This window comes from Patagioenas fasciata, chromosome 2, assembly GCF_037038585.1.
Source record: "Patagioenas fasciata isolate bPatFas1 chromosome 2, bPatFas1.hap1, whole genome shotgun sequence".
Taxonomy (NCBI): Eukaryota; Metazoa; Chordata; class Aves; order Columbiformes; family Columbidae; genus Patagioenas; species Patagioenas fasciata.
Genome location: NC_092521.1, coordinates 60301459 through 60319908, shown reverse-complemented (window position 1 = coordinate 60319908; position 18450 = coordinate 60301459). Strand labels below are relative to the sequence as shown.

At 37.2% G+C, this 18450-nt stretch overlaps 1 protein-coding gene across 6 annotated transcripts in view; it reads left to right on the top strand.

Moving 5' to 3' along the window:
- Positions 1-12032, top strand: part of RTTN (rotatin) — an 83269-nt gene extending 71237 nt beyond the window's left edge. For 5 of the 6 annotated variants that reach the window (XM_071804286.1, XM_071804287.1, XM_065830934.2 and 2 more), the window contains 7 exons: positions 3294-3371; positions 4045-4171; positions 5945-6144; positions 7947-8214; positions 9446-9549; positions 9907-9976; positions 11591-12032. In XM_071804286.1, coding sequence (XP_071660387.1) covers positions 3294-3371; positions 4045-4171; positions 5945-6144; positions 7947-8214; positions 9446-9549; positions 9907-9976; positions 11591-11673 — 930 coding nt within the window. In that variant the 3' untranslated portion in view covers positions 11674-12032. Of the gene's footprint in view, positions 1-3293; positions 3372-4044; positions 4172-5944; positions 6145-7946; positions 8215-9445; positions 9550-9906; positions 9977-11590 lie in introns of those variants that run through there. The other variant, XR_011737474.1, reaches the window with a different exon arrangement.
- Positions 12033-18450: the final 6418 nt, after the last annotated feature.

The following is an 18450-nucleotide window of genomic DNA, read 5'->3' as shown; positions in this document are numbered from 1 at the left end:
ACTGGAACCTGGGGTGGTTCCTGCCCAGATGCAGGACTCTACACTTTCCCTTGTTAAATTCCATCAGGTTATTCCCCGCCCAACTCTCCAGCCTGTCCAGGTCCCGCTGGATGGCAGCACAGCCTTCTGGCGTGTCAGCCACTCCTCCCAGCTTAATGTCATCAGCAAACTTGCTGATAGTACACTCAATTCCCTCGTCCAAATCTTTAACGAATATATTGAATAATATTGGCCCCAGTACTGACCCCTGAGGCACTCCACTAGATACTGGCCTCCAACTAGACTCTGCACCATTGACCACCACTCTCTGGCTTCTCTCTTTAAGCCAGTTTGCAACCCACCTCCCTACTCTATTGTCTAGACCACACCTCCTCAATTTAGCTGTGAGGATGCTGTGGGAGACTGTGTCAAAGGCTTTACTGAAGGTAGACCACATCCACGCCTCTGCCATGATTCATCCACCTTGTTACATTCTCATAAAAGGCTATGAGGTTGGTCAAGCATGACTTACCCTTGGTAAAGCCATGCTGGCTGCCCCTAATAACCCTCTTATCCTTGATATGCCTTGAGAGGGCACCAAGGACAAGCTGTTCCATTACTTTCCCAGGGACAGAGGTGAGGCTGACCGGTCTATAATTACCTGGGTCCTCCTTCTTGCCCTTTTTGAAGACTGGAGTGACATTTGCTTTCCTCCAATCCTCGGGCACCTCTCCCGTTTCCCAAGACTTGGCAAAGATGATGGGGAGCAGTCTAGCAATGACTTCAGCCAGCTTCCTCAGCACCCGCGGATGCATCCTATCTGGACCCATGGGTTTATGGATGTCCAGACTATTTAATTGCTCCCTAACCCACTCCTCATCGACTAAAGCCAACTTCTCCATTGACCTGGCTTCATCCAGGGTCTCAGGGATACAGGGCTCCCCAGGACAGCCTCCAGCAGAGTAGACAGAGACAAAGAAGGCATTCAGCAATTCTGCCTTCTCTGTGTCTTCTGCCACCAGGGCACCCACCACCAGTGGGCCTATGTTGCCTCTGGTATTAGTTTTATCTGTTATGTATTTGAAAAAGTTATTTTTGCTGTCCTTGACCCCTCTCGCCAGCTGTAATTCTAAGGAGGCCTTGGCTATCCTAGCTGCCTTCCTGCATCCTCTAACAGCAGCCTTATATTCCTCCCAAGTGGCCAGCCCCTGCTTCCATGACCGGTAAACTCTCCTCTTCTGCTTGAGCATACCCAACAGATCGCTATCCAACCACACAGGCCTCCTGTCTCCCTTCCTTGACTTCCTACGTGTGGGGATGCTCTGATCCTGAGCATGGAAGAAGCAATCTCTGAATGCAATCCAGCTCTCTTGGGCCCCTTTTCCTTCAAGCAGTCTTGCCCATGGGATTTCCCCTAGCAATTGCTTGAAAAGGCCGAAGTTAGCCTTGCTGAAGTCCAGGGTTGCAATTCTACTTGCTATTCTATTCCTGCCACAGAAGATGCTGAACTCCACCATCTCGTGGTCACTGCAACCCAGGCAGCCCTCAACCTTTACTGCTTCGACCAGACCCTCCTTGTTAGTGAGGATGAGATCCAGCAGTGCACCTCTCCTAGTCGGCTCCTCCACCATCTGCATGAGGAAGTTATCATCAATGCACTGGAGGAACCTTCTGGACTGTGGCTGGCTGGCTGAATGGTCCTTCCAGCAAACATCAGGGAAGTTAAAATCACCCACAATAACCAGGGCCTGTGACTGTGAGGCCACTCTCAGCTGCACATAGAAGGCCTCATCAACTTCCTCAGCCTGATCTGGTGGCCTGTAATAGACACCTACAACAGTATCACCCTTGCCAGCCTGCCCCTTGATCCTGACCCATACACTCTCAACTTGCTCCTCATCCATTCATGGGCAGAATTTAGTACATTGTAGTTGCTCTCTCACATAGAGAGCAACTCCACCACCACGCCTGGCTGACCTGTCTTTCCTGAAAGGGGCGTAGCCATCCATGACCACATTCCAGTCATGTGAACTGTCCCACCATGTTTCTGTAATTGCCACCAGATCATAATCTCCCGACCGAACATAGGATTCTAACTCCTCCTGCTTATTCCCCATGCTGCGCGCATTGGTGTACAGGCATTTCAGGGAGAGAGCAGAGCACACCAAGTTCTCCTTAGGGGCATAGGAGGCCACCTGGTCCTCATCAGTTTTAGAATGCTGCCCCACTGGGACAAGCCCAGCTACAACCTCATCCCCCTTTGAGCGTAGTTTAAAGCTCTCCAAATGAGCCTAGCTAATTCCTGCTCCAGCATCCTTGAAGGAACTTCTTAGCATTTTATTTAGTTAAAAATTAGAAATGCATTTGCAATTATGGCTTGTATGTTTCTTTTTCATCTAATACACCTGATTTTCATTAGTTTTTTTCAGGTAAGACTTCTACTTCCTCTCCAAGTGTCCTCAACTGTACATTATATGATTTATAAAGAAGCATAGTTACTTCATGTTGTCTGAGATTAAGCATGAATCCTATTTTATATTTGGTTCTTTTATGCTTGATAAAACAGAAATAGTCTCCTGAGATAAACGAACTTACTGGAATGGGATCATCTTTCAGAAGTGGTTTAGTATGTCAGCCTTATAGAAGTTAGGTCAGCCATCATTAGCCTTTTAGTGTCACAGCACTATCGTGAAGATAGATATTTTGTTTATTTGTATGCTTGAATCTCAGTATAATTCCACACTGTCCAAAGGTCTGTATTTACCTTTGTAATATTCTTATCAGGGTGGAAACTATTTCGGTTATTAAGGATAAGGAAACTAAGACACTGGGAATATAAGGATGGATTGGTCTGACCCAATGTGGAGATCTGCAAGGCAGAGCTAGTTTATCCTTGTTATTATCCAAGGAAGAAAAATAGGTGCTTCTAGGGAGTGGTTCCTGTGACTCGTTTTACATGGCTGCTTTAAGATGCAACAAATACCTAGAAAGTGTTCCCACCCATTCTTCATTAGTCGTAAGAGAAATGGAGCTCTACATTACAGATCTCTGCATTTGGCCAGATCAGTGCCCCTAGAAAGTAATATCTGTGGGTTATAAAGAATGATGAGGATGACTCCAAGTAACTTGTTAAAAGTGTCTTTAGTATACACATTTAAAGCTAGGTGAGGTGAATCCTACCTGAGATCAGAAGGAAACTGCTGAAGAGATGTTGATGCCTTAGATTTGTACCTCTTCTTTGAAATCTTTTACTCCTTGTACAAAATTAATTCTGATCTTATGTTGATGATCTTAAAATATTTTTCTCTGGACAGGAGGATAACCTTATCAAACAATTAAGATGTTCTATGCAGCTCCTCAGAAACTGCCTCTTTCAAAACAAAGAAAGCAAAGTAAGTCTTCTTATACAAAAATAATGGGAGCATAATTCAGTTAGTGAATGAAGATAATATTGTTGTTTTCTAATTTGAAAATGTTTTCAAGCTGGCTAAATCTAAGCTAGATATTAATGGGCAAGAAATACTTCAAATTTCATTATTATTCCCATCTCCTAAGAATATTTCATACATGTGTTAGGAACTCAATAATCAGAGTGAAACATCATCTCCAAATGTTTCAGATGTCTGTCATGATTATACCTAATTCTGCTTTGATTAAATCAGTATTTCCAATTTTCAATTAAATTGCTAGCAAATAATATTCAGGGACTAGATATTATAAAGCTGAAGTGAAACAAAAATATGAATATATACCTTAGGACTTGCTACCAAAATACTTAAATCTTAAGGTATATACGGTAAAGTATGGGTATACATATCAGTAAAAATAATTTCAAGATGTTCACCGAAAAGAAGTTAAAACTGGACATGGCCTTTAAAGAATTTTCTTGTGGAATCATGGAAATTTCATTAGTGTTGAAATGAGAGTGTTAGTTTTGTCTGTACAATCTTTGGAAAGCAAACAAATGAGACACAAGAAAAACAAAATATGCTTTTCTTACTCTGTACTTCATTTCCAAAGCACTTAATCATGTAGCAGTTTAAATTCTTCCTCATGTTCTTTTAGATGGCAGCACTCAAAACTCATCTTATTCCTGTTCTGCATTCGCTGTGGTCATGGTTTTTAACAGACAACTTGTCCATGCAAATAGCTCTGCATTTGCTTTGTGTCTACACTGCGAACTATCCTGCAGGTATGAGAGTCGCTCTACGATGTAATACATAAAAATATTTTAGCCAGAATAATTAAGACAGAAAAGCATAATAAAGGGAAAAGAATTTCGTTACTACCAGAAGAGGAAAGTATAAAAGCACTGGTCCATCAAAATCTATCAAGAGCTTTGATTTTAATGCATTCCATACTTTTGTTCAGATCCTGTTTCAGTCTGTTGGATTTAGCAAGAGTACAATTGTATTAAAGGATTAAATAGCATTTAATTCAAGCCATTATGTTTGAAGGTTACACTGAAAGTCGTGCCACGCTGACTAGTATACTGCAGAAGTACTACTCTAGGAATTCTCTCATAGAGAACAATATATCAGTATTTTGTGCAGTTTGTACTCTAGCCCTTATTGAAAACATTTTGGATTTGAAATATTCAATAATCTAATTTAATACTGTATTAAATTTATTCCAGTTATTTATGCATTGGGTTCAGTAGCTTGTATTTGACTGAAGTGTATTTTTTCAAAAGGATTCATCTCCTCCTCTGAGGAAACCCTTTATTTCCATTCATGAGTAATTATGCCCAGTACTAGAAGCCTGTTCCTTTTTCTAGTATGAATTTTTCTTATTCCATATCCTGTTATTGACTCAGGTAATTATTTGCTAGTGGTTTGAAGAGACACATAAGTAAGTATCGGTTGATTTCTCCCTGTCAGCATACCATAAAGGACTTAACATGGTTAAAATACATTAACTGCACAGTCTGTGAGCTTTTTTTACCCTCTTTGTAAGTTAATGTCTCCAAACATTAAAGGACCTTGTGATGCTTTTTTTCATAAAGACATTTTTTCAATATGGACTGAAAAAAGGTCAAAAATGTGTTAGTCCACTACAGGATATAAGATTAAAAAGTAATGTCCTGTGATGTACTGGAAATCAAGCTGCAGTTCTGATGGGTTTTTCTTGTTCCTTAAGTCTGAGTGACTCTAGGCTGCATTTTTATTTTTGCACTGTTAAGGGCAAGTAGTTTTATATTAACCATGTTTTTTCTCTCTGTTCAAAATAGTTGGCTTATGAGGTGACCCAAACTTACCTATTCTGAACAGGTTAAGCACTTGCCCTTAGTGTAGTCAGACAAAGAAACACATGTAGATTTTTGTAACAATTAAAAACACTCATTTTCATTAGCTTTTGCCATATAAGAAGTTAACTGCTGTTGCAGATCACAAATGCCACTAAATAAAAAGGTATATTTGCATATTTTTACACAAACATCATGTTGGTAACTTAGTTATTCCCTGCTGCTGTATTTATTTGCGCTTCTAGTTCTGTAGCTTAGGATTTTGCATGCCATTGTGGTACAAGGTGATGACAGATGCAGACAGCACTTTTATTTCTCAAAACAATATTTTAAGAAACTTATTAGACCTTTCAGAAGTATAGAGAGACTTTTTTCTGAACTGGTCTTGGAGGGTCCCTTCAGATTCTGATACGAAGTAATTGTACAATGCCTTAGATATAATGTTCTGGCTTTTAAGGAGACGGAGCAATGGGTTTTCTTTAACAGAGGAGTTTTCTCTTAGATTCTAGCACAGTAGAACAGTAAACACCTGTTCCTGTAAAATGCTTTATTCAGGCACATTTATATTCAAAGCCTGTCCTGTTGACTTCACTGTGATTCAAAGAAATCCTTTCAAAAATCCCATCTCATCTTTGAGCTGTTAGACTGCTTTTTCTGTAGATTTTTTTTTTTTAAAGTGTGAGTATGTTTCTCATATGATAAATGTTTGATTTCTTTAAGGTTGTGCTTCACTTTGTTGCGCCAGTGGTGGACAATCATCACTTCCATCTGGACGAAGTGCAGCTGGCAGTTCATTAATGCATAACATCTTGAAATTGGCTTCCCAAGTGTCAAATGATAACAGCCCAGTTCAACAGGTGGTCTTTTGTCTTCTTTCGAACCTTGCTCTGTCTCATGACTGTAAAGGCATTATTCAGAAGGTAAGCAAATAATATACGTGTTTTAGCAATGTAATCAATGTAATAGATGTGTTTTCCTTTCTTATAAACCCTCAGATTTCAATATGGAGTGTCCTGTGATCATATAGGGATGCTTCTGCAGGAATCAAGATTGTTGTGTCGTCTTAATTAGTTCTGTTACTTTTCCCTAAGTGCAGCATGTAATTCTGTCATATTCATAGTCTGGACGGAAACATCTTATGGAACTACACATTTTTTGCTAGAGCATTTTGTAACCTCTTATTTTCAGTTGGGGTGTAAAATTTTTAGTACCCATACATATATATTGTTAGCAATGACTTACTGGATCATGAGAGTGAGCATGCAGTGGAACAAACTTGCATGTCAGTAAACAAGAAATTAAACATTGTATAAATCATTAGTTATACTGTGTGAAACATAATCTTTATAAAAACTACAGTTTTAGAGAAGATGACCTACATGTCAGTAACTGGGTGTTATGTAGAAATCTATTGCTATTATATAAACAAATGTACTGCCTTTTCCCTTTTCAATTTTTTATTGAATAGTTTTTACACTATTTTACCAAATGTTCTTTGGAAAATATGTTTCTTTTAAATTTAACTTTGATTATTTAAATTAATTCAGCAACTTGAGAGAAGACAGGCCATGTAGAAAATCAACCATAGTGGTGACATCATTAAACTAGCTAACACAACAGAAATTATAAAAAGTATTGGTTTGTAGCATCTTGTGTAGTAGTTTAATAATTACTTTCAATTTACTTTAACGTGTTCTGTGCTTGGACCTAATTACCTCATTAGAAAAGGCAGGGTGAAGTATGATATATTTGTGGTGCTACTTATGTAAAATCTGGTCATACAGTTACAAAATTGCTGATATTCAAACTCTTTGATAGAAATTAAGAGTTTGAGATCTTTTCCATGGTAGCTGTTCTGTGAATTGTTTTGACTTTTGCCATCTTCAGAGTTTCACTCTAGTATGATAGTACTTAAGTCTTTATTCTCTTTCCTGAGCTCTGCTTTTGCAAGTGTAAGCAATGCTGAATTGTTAATTCCATCTGTGAAAATGAAATTACCAATATTATATTCACATGAAGAAAATCACAAAGTGTTTGTATGCTGCATTGTTCACTTTCAGCCAGATGCCTGTATGTGTTGTCAAGGGTCGGTGAGGCTGGTAATACTCTAGTCAAGGACTTTTTTCATCATAGGAATGTTATGTTAAAACATCTCCCTGTTGCAACAGAGGAATAGATTTTTACCTGCTCTCCTTAAAGTGGAGGCAAACACTGAGCTTGTGGAGCTTGGATCTTTTTCTTCAAAGCTGACAAAAAATAGAGGACATTACTATGGCTGTCAGTGAAGAGGCTCGCATACTGTAGATCCATATGGGTCCATCCCAACTTGAAATATTCTGTGATACCTTAAACACATGCTAATAATGCAAAAAGTAATAAATAAGGAGTCAAGAATATATTAGACAAGTAGTGCATTGATCCAGTTAAATTGTTTATAGCTTATTTTTGGTAGTAATTAGCCTTTAAAGAAATATATTGTGTTGGCTCAACCTTTATCTATCTGCACCGCATAAATTACTCTATTAAATTTTTAATGAAGTTGTGGATTCTTTCTCATATGTAATTCTTTCAAAAATCCCTGACTAATAATGGGTTCCCTGAAATACGTACATGAAACAGAAGTGCTAGATTTGGTCAAGTATGCAGACTGGAAAGTCAAACAGCAGTGAACAAACCAATGGAATACTATAAATTCTAACATTTTTTCTCTTCCTTCTGACAGAGCAACTTCCTGCAGAACTTTTTGTCTCTTTCATTACCAAAAGGAAGTCATAAAAATCCTGGCAATGTGTCTACCCTTTGGCTAAAGCTGCTACTGAACATAACTTTTGGGGAAGATGGACAGCAGATGGTCATGAAGATGAATGGTTTTTTAGACCAGATTGTGGAAATGTGTCAATACAAGCACAAGAACAGCCAACATCTAGCACTTCTTATTCTTCATAATGTATGTTTTAGTCCAGCAAATAAACCAAAGATAATAGCTAATGGTAAGTATCTAAAGGGTATATAAGCTATTTTACTCTGAGAATATTGTGTCTTCCAGAATACCATATTTTCATTGCAGTTTGGGTTACTGACCGAAAACTCAATATTGTTATTTAGGAAAGCTTTTTTTAAAAAAATTATTTTCATAAAAGTAATTATGGGACATATATTTTGGTGGAAATGCAATTAAAATAATATGTAGCAAAAGGAAAAGCAAATAAATAGGCTTTTAAAAAAAAAGCTATATCATGAGACTAATAATTTCAGTATATTAACACATGATGACTGAATGGATTTTTGCAGTTATTTCAAACAGCTGGTTTTTCTTGGGGGCGTTGAAGAATTCTTTGTGTGAGTCAGTTTGAAGTAACTGAAGGTTGTATCTTTCATTTGGACAAAACGGTATTAGGTCCGACAAGTTATGCATGTTGAGACAAACTATTTTGTGTTCTGTCCTGTGCAGAAAAGGTTTATGATAAATAAAAAGTTATGATTGTGGCACATATAGTTAATGTAACAACATGCACAGCACTTTTTTCTCCGTTCTTTGTAAAAGTCATGTTTCTTTGCCCCATTTAATTGCAGGGAGAAAACTCCTGTCTTTGTTATAAGTTCTCAGCAGGTTTTCCATAGTGTTCATGCTTTTCATTTTTCCCTAAAATGCTGATTTGCTGCCTTAATTAAGCATTCATTATTCAGTTACATAATCTGTGAATTGTTGTTATGAAGTGAACAAGCAAGCTTGTAGAGTCTGGCTTTAAAGCAATGCTAAGAAATTAAAGTAGATACAGTGGGGTGGCAAATATTTCTTGTTGGTTACATGTCATCTACATAGTAAGTACTAAGGAAAATGGAAGCATCGTAATTTCTGTTCTGATGTGATTCTAATTGTGGCTACTGGGACTTATAAAATGGTTTCATGGCTTATTCAGTCCCTGTGCATAACTGATGGCTGTGCATAATGTGCATGTTTTATTACTGATGGCTTAGGTTTTTAGCATTGCTTGGTTTTGTTTTGCTATATTCTTTTTAACACTTCTTTCAATGTAGTCTGTTGATTTCGTGAGCATATTTAATCTGATGATAGATTTTCTGTAATTTCTCTGCCATACTAATACTTGTCATAGAAATAAGTGTACTCCAAGCAACAAAATATGAAGATATGTAAACACATTTCTGTGTTTTTGAAGACATTTTCTAGGTGTGTGGGTTTTTTTCTATTTTTCTCATTAGATAAAGCGATTGCAGTACTGTCTGCCTGTTTTGAAAGTGACAGTCGTGCTGTTCAGAGAATAGGAGCAGCTTCGCTTTGGGCTTTGCTCCACAACTATCAGAAGGTTGGTATTTGAGAAATACTTGAAAAAATGTAATGTTACTTTTATTGTGCTGTAAACAATATAGTAACCTTGATGTAAATAAAAAGTAAAGTTTACAGTAGCAGTTCCATTATTTTAATTACATAGCTACTCAGACTAAGAGGTTAAAAAACATGGTAAGGAAGCAGCTTGTCCTCTGTGATTTGTGACTGCTTATATAAATACAATCTGTATGATGATACAGTCATATGCTACTTCTAAAAATCCTGCATTTCATGTTCTGCTGAATTATTGTCATTTTCCAAACTTTGCTGTTCAAGTGTGAACATGTGGGGAAAAAAGCCAAGTCATTGTATTGTGTGTGTATGTGCACTGCAGGCGAAAGTGACTTTGAAGAATCCATCGATAAGGAGAAGAATAGATGAGGCTTATTCTTTAGTGAAGAAAGGTAAGTCTGACTTTCACCTAATGCCAATTCTGTATTTCTCCCTCAAGCAGATCACTATTACATTTCCATTTATATCATCACAGTAAGGGTTTTTTTTGCACTACAAGGTTTTGAAAGGACACTTTTGTCTCTAAAATCATGAGTAGCGATATGGTTTATGGTTAGGCATCTTATAAATACAGATATAGAAAAATGCCTCTTGGTTAACAAATCATAAAAAGACCTCAGGTACGTGCTAAGGTTACTTTGTAAGGATAAGTCTGACTGTGCTTGCAGCAAAATGTTTTCTTTGCACAGTGCACTTCTGTGTTAATTCTTAACTTTTAGTGATAAGAAAAATTGTTCATTTAGCACTGACTTGACTTAACAGAGCTCAACCTCACTATGTTCAGCCACATAGAGTGGGATTCAGAACAGATTGTGCTGGTCTTAAAATACTGTACCATGAATTAGCTGACTTTCTGAAAGCTTGAGTGTTTTGCTCAGGTCACTGAACGTAACTGGCATTTGAGTAGCTTTTTTAAAAGATAGGTTGCTATGTTCAACTCAGCATTCATTTTGAAACATATTCAAAGACTTGTCTGTAGCTTGAGCTTCAGTATCTAATAATGGGTTTATTGATTGGTAGTCACATCAAGACTCTGAACTTGCAAAAAAATGAAAATGTCTCATTTTAAGCCAATGATTTTTCCTACTGATTTTAATTGCTCTGTAAATGTACTCAAATAGGTTTATCAATTGGCGGCCTTATAATACCCAATTCCCATGGTATTTTATACAACAGAATTGCGATAAAATTTCTTCCTACATTGAACATCGTTTCTCATTATCCTAATAAGGAGAGATGTATTTGTGCTAAAACATATCATGATAATTCTTCCTGTACTGTCAGCCAAATCCTTTGATTTTGTCAGTGTACTATTGTTTTGAACTGATCCTTTAATAACGCAACCATTAAACATAACATAATGCAACATTTCATATAATGATAGTATATTAATAAACAGATAAATTTGGATTGTTCGTTATAGCATAACTGCCACTGATCAGAGACTTTCCAAATATTTTGTTGAGTCAACAAGATGGAAGTATGCAGCTTTTACAGACTAGCACCTCATAACATTGATCCCCATGTATTTATGTACTGCTTTAGAACACAAAGTCCTAGACTGAAATATTGATTTTATAACTCAATAAACATTTAAATATCAATCTTGACTATAAAAGATTTTGTGCAACTGTGACTGTTACAGTTTACAGTCATGTGAGGTTGTGATCTATATTTCTCTGCATTAAAGTTCTCAAGTAACCTACCCTATTAAAGCTTTGGTCCCTTTACAGTAATAATTGGGCTAAAATGTTACATTGTTATCAGTACAAGTAGGGAAATTATTAGGCTTGGAAAGCTGCTAAAAACCTCCTCACCTTTTAAAAGAAAACAAATTGAACAGACTTTGCAAAATAAAGTATTAGTCCTTGATTTACTACTCGTAATATGAACGTTAAGATCATAAAATAGCACGAACTCTAACAAGGCATTTGATGTCTTTGAGAAAAATCATTTTGTGTTAAGATTCAATTGGAAGTTCGAATCTTGTTTTTTCTTCCTTTTAGCTACTCCACAGCCAGAAGAAAATGAGCTACATGCCTACCATTTAAAGTGCTTAGAGAATATAGTACAGCTTCTTGATTGCTAATGATCATCAGATTACTTCTCCTGTTGAAATTGGACAGCTTACTCAATGGGAGACTGAAATTTTAAGAAAAGACTTCTAATTCATGGATTTGTGGGAGCAGCGTGCATGCTATGGTAGAAATTTATGAAGCCTTTGAGAAAAGAGTTCATCATTTTGAACCAAAGAAATTGCACTAAATGTGGTTCAAACTTATTTGTACTGTAATCCCAATGGGAAATTATGATGCTACTATGTAAAGTATGTACACAGAAGGAGGAATGTACAGAGGAAAAATATGTAAAAAATCAGTAGTTTTCTTAAATTATGTCTTGAAATTATTACTGTAAACTATTAGGATTGCTATTTTGCATTGGTCTTAATAAAGGTTTTTTTTAATTTAGATCAGCATGTGTTGTTGGTGGTTTGTGATTTCTGATGTTGTGCATGTGCACAAATGCATGTAACCTGAAAATGTTGGCAGTTGTGGTGTCTCATACCTATTGGGTATAGAACAGCAACACGTGTGTTTTAGTTTTGAGGGAGTTTGCAGTGCAAACTGCTGCATTTTTGAAATATGCTAACAATTGATAAGTAGCTCTCAATTACTGCTATTTTAGGTGACAGTTAACAGTTTATTCAGGGTATGAGGCATGTGCATCAGTTTTAGTTACAACATTGTAGAAAATATTTGAGACACGATCTATTGCTTTCCAATTTGTAAAGGCTTCAAATCTTTTCACTGAGGAAAAAAACAGTCTGTTAACTGGGCCTGTGTTTCCTTTGAACTGCTACTAGTATCTATTAAAAGTTTTTCAGTATTCTGTGCTAAATGAGTTTGAGAGAAAAATGCTTAAACATTGATGTCTGAACACAGGATAGTTCTGCTGAGTGTGCTTCTGAAATATCTAGTGGGGTGTTTAAATTTCCCTCAGTGCATTCAGGTTGTTTTTTATGGCAGGGACAGGCAAAAGTGAGCAAATATAAAGCAAAATTTGGGTAACATCTCTAAAAGAGTTTGAGTAAAGCCATGTTTATCTGTACTTAACCTTTTATTCCTGACCAGGTGATAAAAGCATCTTCCACTGATAAAAGGAATTTTTGTTTGTTTTGTGATGCTTGTAAATAATGGGTGACTTGATATTACCCAGCTGACATCAGCATGACGCTCATAATGGCTAGATTAAATTATTACTAGAAATGTAATTATCAGCTAACCTGCTCCCCCACTAAACAAAAAGCAAGGAAGGACCACCAGAGCCTGATTCTTTTCCACCTGATACATTGCGTAAGTATTGTAACTTCCAAAGTGGTTGTTAAATTCTGTCATGCTCATCACATGGTGTTGCAGAAGAGAAAGCTGCAGAAGACTTGACCGCAGGCAGCTCTGCGGGTCAGCGATTACTGACTGGGCTTGGTTCTCTTGGTTCTCTTGGTTCTCTTCCCCTCAGACTAACGAGTGCCAGTTCCCTTCAGAGACTTATGTTTCAGCATACTGAACCCTGATGATTTATCTCATAAATCAGATTGTAAATCAAAATCAAAACACAGATTGTTTGCCAGTTTGCTTTGTTCAGAAGAGAGGAGATTCAGGTTAGACACAAGGAAGAAACTTTTTACACTGAGGGTGATGAAACACTGGCACAGGTTGCCCAACAAGGTGGTGGGTACCCCATCCCTGGAGACATCCAAGGCCAGGCTGGATGGGTCTCTGAGCAGCCTTATCCAATTGAAGATGCCCCTGCCCATTGCAGGGGGTTGGACTAGATGACCTTTGAAGATCCCTTCCAACCCAATCTATTCTGTGACAAAACCCAACAGCACTCAATGCCAATTTAACTCCAATGGAAGGAACCACTCTGCAAGGATGGTGAGAGCTCTGTTGAAGTATAGAAATACACATGGATTGACTGAGGTGAAATAGGGGCATATAGTTGAATGACTTCATTACATGCAAATAGTATATAATAAGGACATAGAAGAACTGGATGCCTGTTTTCAATGAAACATTTCTATTTCACTGAGCTGTGCAAATTCTTGGAGAAAGTATTCACATCGAAAAATCTGGCTGATTTGCTAATACATTTGTTATTACAGTAAACCTTAGTGTAAGTGCTGTGTTTATCCCAAAATGCCCATAGATCTAACTTCTACTTTCTCAGTACTTCGCAGTATTTTACAATTGTGGGAAGCAACTGTAGTGATAACCTAAGTAAATACTTGTGTTTGGTGTTGCTCCTCAGGAAAATCAGTCCTATTTTTAGCCTCTAAATGCATGTACATCAAATCTCTATATTTACTTGTGTACAAAGTCTTCACGGAATAGTTGAAACTTCTTCCAAGATGAAGGAAAGAGGATGTTATTTATTTGAGGGTAGCACTCCATCACCTTTTCCCTCAAAAATTTGGGACATAGAGCACCTGCATCCTGTCTTCCTGCGTGTTAATAAAGAGATGGGTTATAAAACATAAATGACTCTATAATTTCTGTTCGCTGGCACTTAAATTAGCACAGTCAGCCTCACAATAAACATTAATCTTAGAAGCTTTCATGAAAGGAAATTAAAATATTGAGATCCAATTCACGGTTAAGCTTAATTTCAGAATTTTTGAGATGCAGCTATTTTCAAGGATGTGGTATTTATCATGTTAGGGTTTTCAAAGAAAATTAAATCTTAAAATACCTTCGCATTTTAAGAACTGTAAAATCATTTCTTATCCTACAGAAGAAAGTGCAACTAAAGTGGAGCTGGACTTCCTGAATAGACTACGTGATTTAGAAGGTAATGTTCAGTGTGCATCTAGCTTTTCCAATAAAAAGCATGGCTGTGTAAGCTAGCAGTGTCTTGAAAATCCTTATCCAGGAGAACACAACTACCAGTCGCTCTAACTGCAGATATATTATGCTCTTACTTGGTTGTTTTATCTTTAATCATAAGTTTGTAATCAAGAAATAAGTTATTTTATATTCCAAAGAGGTGTGTACACAAAATCCACTACAAATGACGCTTTCAGATTTTTCAAGATTGTGTCATCTATTGCATGTTCAAAATTTTCAAATCATTTCTGCTTGAGTGGTAGAAAATTGTGGATTAAATTGAAATCATTTGGGTTTGATTGTGTGTGTGTGTGTGTGTGTGTGTGTGTGTGTGTGTGTTCATGCTAATACAGACATTAAGTCATGACTTGCTGATGAAGTTTTGAAACCTTTGAGTAATAGATTTTTCAAGCTTACTTGAAAATTCTCAGAAAAAGATGTCGTTTATGAGAAAGGTACTACTTTTTTCCTTTTCCAACAGTGGATTCTCCTCAGTCACACACAGCCACTGGTGGAGTGTTTCATTGGTTCCTCTCCATATCAGACTTGTAGTTCCAGCACTTGCAGGCTTCTGGGTTCAGTGGAATGGTGGAGCAGCACTGGCCAGACTGGGGAAGGGAATTTTCTGTGCTAAAACTTTGGCCAGTTTTATATGGAGATTTCCCCTTGCAGCAAAGTAGAAATCTTCTCAAACCTGATTGTCCTTCAGAGAAGTGTTTTACTGTCTTTTAGGATTAAAAAAAAACCCCAAAAACGGTTAGCAGAGGCCTAAAGATTGCTGTCCTCTAGAGAGCACTCTGCAGTTTGAAGTTTCTTATGGTCACTAAAAAAGTGATCCCTTCAAGTCTTTGCTCTAGATGGCCTCCTAGAGTAACCATTTACAGCTACACTGCTGTGGCAGCAGCCATACTACTGTTGCTTCAGAGGGTAGTCACAGTAAATAGAATTTCACAATCCCTCAACCCTCTTTAGCTCATCTTTTGGCTCCTGGGCCATGCTACAGAAGATGGATGTTCTTCATTCATCATCTGCTATTGATTATTTTGGTGATTATCTGACCTCATTTGACAATCCTTTGTGGCCCCTTGGGCATCCCCAAGAGCTGATTAGTCTCCCTGTTGTGTAACTGAGAAGGGTTTGGCCTCAGGGGTGAGGGTCAGTCTGTGCTCTTTTATTTTTATAACTGATGTTTTTAGTGCTGAAGTATAACAATAGGGATTTTACAACTCAGTTTGCATGTTCCCCCTGCCAGCTGTATCTCAGCTACCACAGCCTTTTCAAGAAAAAAATTTACCTCATGAAAGATGGTCCTATTTTCACTGGAAGGTGAGATAGCCCCAGCACCTCCTTTCCTGCATTCAAAATGGAGAGTGACAAGTTGTACTGGATTTACAGCAAACAAACATGCTCAGGTTCACAAATATGCTCGTTTCTTCATAAACACATGGATCAATTCTGAATTATCAACGTGGACATTCTCTTGTCAATTCCAGCTTCTTGATTGTTTACCAATAGGACTACAAAATTCTACATTTAGAGGTCCTGGACCTTAGTGTTTAGTTTGTGTGTGCAAGTCTTTGCAGAGCAGAAGTATAATTTTAATAGAAATCAATACTGCATATGATTTCTGCATATGATGCTATAGTTTTCTTCAAAAAGGAAAATGTTGACAGACAGTTGGAGTTAGAAGGGTTTTTCATAATTACATGATGGAGCTGTTTGGAAAGAAGTTTGATTTGTGTTTCACAAAATTTTAACATTTCCATTTCAGTTGCAAATAAAAATAATCTACTTTATAAAGAAACCTCAGGAGGCTCATAGATAGATTTTTGATTAATATTACATTTTAATGATTTTTATTTTTTACAAATTTTTCGATTTTTTTTTTTTTTTTTTCAGAAAAGTCTGTCTTCATTAACTTCTACACTGGTGTTTTTCTGATTTTATTCTTTTTTCTTCTGTTTTGGATTACTGATACCATTATCTGCCTTTTAGATCAAATATTTGGGGCCTAAAATTGAAAATTATTCTGGACAGTGATTATATTGAAATGTGAATCTTGAATTTTGTTTTGCATTTTTAATTCTTCTCAATTTGAACAATTTTGCCATTTAAGTCATCACACGTTGTATAATTGATCTGAAATATAATGTTGATTAAATCAGAACTGAACACATTTCAGTATTCCTTGTTTCTTTGAAATGTACATACGTGATTGCAACTGTGTATTTCTTTAAGAAGCTCTCTATTTGTTTCTAAGCAGCATCTATTGTTTCTTCTGCTTTTCGTAACTTAAGACCAGCATTCACGTGATTTTATTGAGATCTCAGGGGTTAACAGTAATTCATGCTACCAAATGCAACTGCTGATTTTCAAGAAGCTGGCAGGTGTCTTTTTTCTTTCTGCATCTGTGGTTTTACAAAGCGTGGGTGATGCATACAAACCCCTTTTGGTTTCACAACTGAAATAGTCAATACCCTCAAAACTCAGTGGTCATTTCACAGGCAAGTTTTGGTAGGCGAGAACCAGTCCAAGACTTGTGTGGCTGAGATCACAAGCTGTGAGGACATATCGTTAAGCCTAACTTCAAGGTGACTTCATTCACCCAGATCTCTTAAAAGGACACATTACCCAAAGACTACTGATTTGCTTTATGTAGAACAGGAAAGTTCTGGCTAAATGCAATTTCTGACTTTATTGATAAGAAAGAAAAACTTCAACCAAGTTCTTCTTGTTTGTTGTTCTCTCTGAAAATGAGGGAAAAGCAAATAAACCAAACAAAAATAATAAACCAACGAATACCCTCTTCAAAAGCTGTTTTAAGACATATAGGTAATTTGAGAGGATTGCACTCTCAACCAAGCCAATGGCAACCAGCACAGTAGCATCAGAATAGCAGGACTCATCATGAAAATCCAAATTTAGGGTGTTGTAGAAAAGCTCAAAGCTCTTCCTCTTCATAAGTGGATTTTACCAAATCAGGAAGGGGAAAGTTGTCTTTCCTCTCAGTTGTCGTTTCACGCCTCTCTGGAACTGAGGACTCACAGGAAGGGCCATTTCCCCTTGCCATGACAGCTGGAGTGTAACTCACTCCTTCTTCTCAGACAGAGTTTTTCTTGCTCCTCAGCAGACCTTTCCCAAAAGGTGTCTTCCATAGATCAATGACGGCACTTGAATAAAAACTTTGAGTTGCTTCCAATTAAAGCTACTTTATCTGAATTTCAGAGCCTTCTTGAACCTGGAATTTGGTGAATTGTGAGACTATGCACATTCTTTAGCCTTTGTGATTAGATTCTCTGCAGTTTGAAAGTTTTTTGTCAATGGCAAATTACTCTGAAGTTTCAAGGGCTATCACAAGCTTCTCCTGCAGGTAGAATGAGTGTCACTGGAATTTGTAGTTTTTCTGAAACTTTTGTTGTCATTTTTAGTGTTTGTGTAAATTAAGACATCAACTACTCATTAATCCACAGCTCAAGAAACTGTTCTGTAGACCCTTTGGTGTGTTTTCTCTACACCTGCAAGATGTACAGCTTCCAGCATTCAGAATGAGTTTAAAAAAGGAATATCAAATTCACCTGCATACTGGTATCTGACCTAAGAAAAATGCTGCACTTCAGTGAAAAATCTTGTGTTGTCTGAAATGACTGTGCAATAACTAAAAGTTGTATAAAAAGGTGTACAAATACACGAGAAGGGGTGGAGCCATTTGGCAGGAGGTGAATGGCTCCATTCAGCTGGAGTAACCAGTGGGGAGGGCTCTGAGGTTGCCGGGTGCTACAAAGCCAAAGTCAGCAAACAAACAGTGGCCAAAATAGCAAGAATTGCTGGAAAATAAGTGATGATTTTTAGCATAAAACTGATGAGAGTTTTTTAAAATCTTCCTCTACTATTTCTTGCATTTAACATTTATAGCAGAAAAACTATTTCTCCTCGCTTCTGGTGTTTGTCAAGAGTAATTTGGTATTGCGTTGTTTTGATTTATT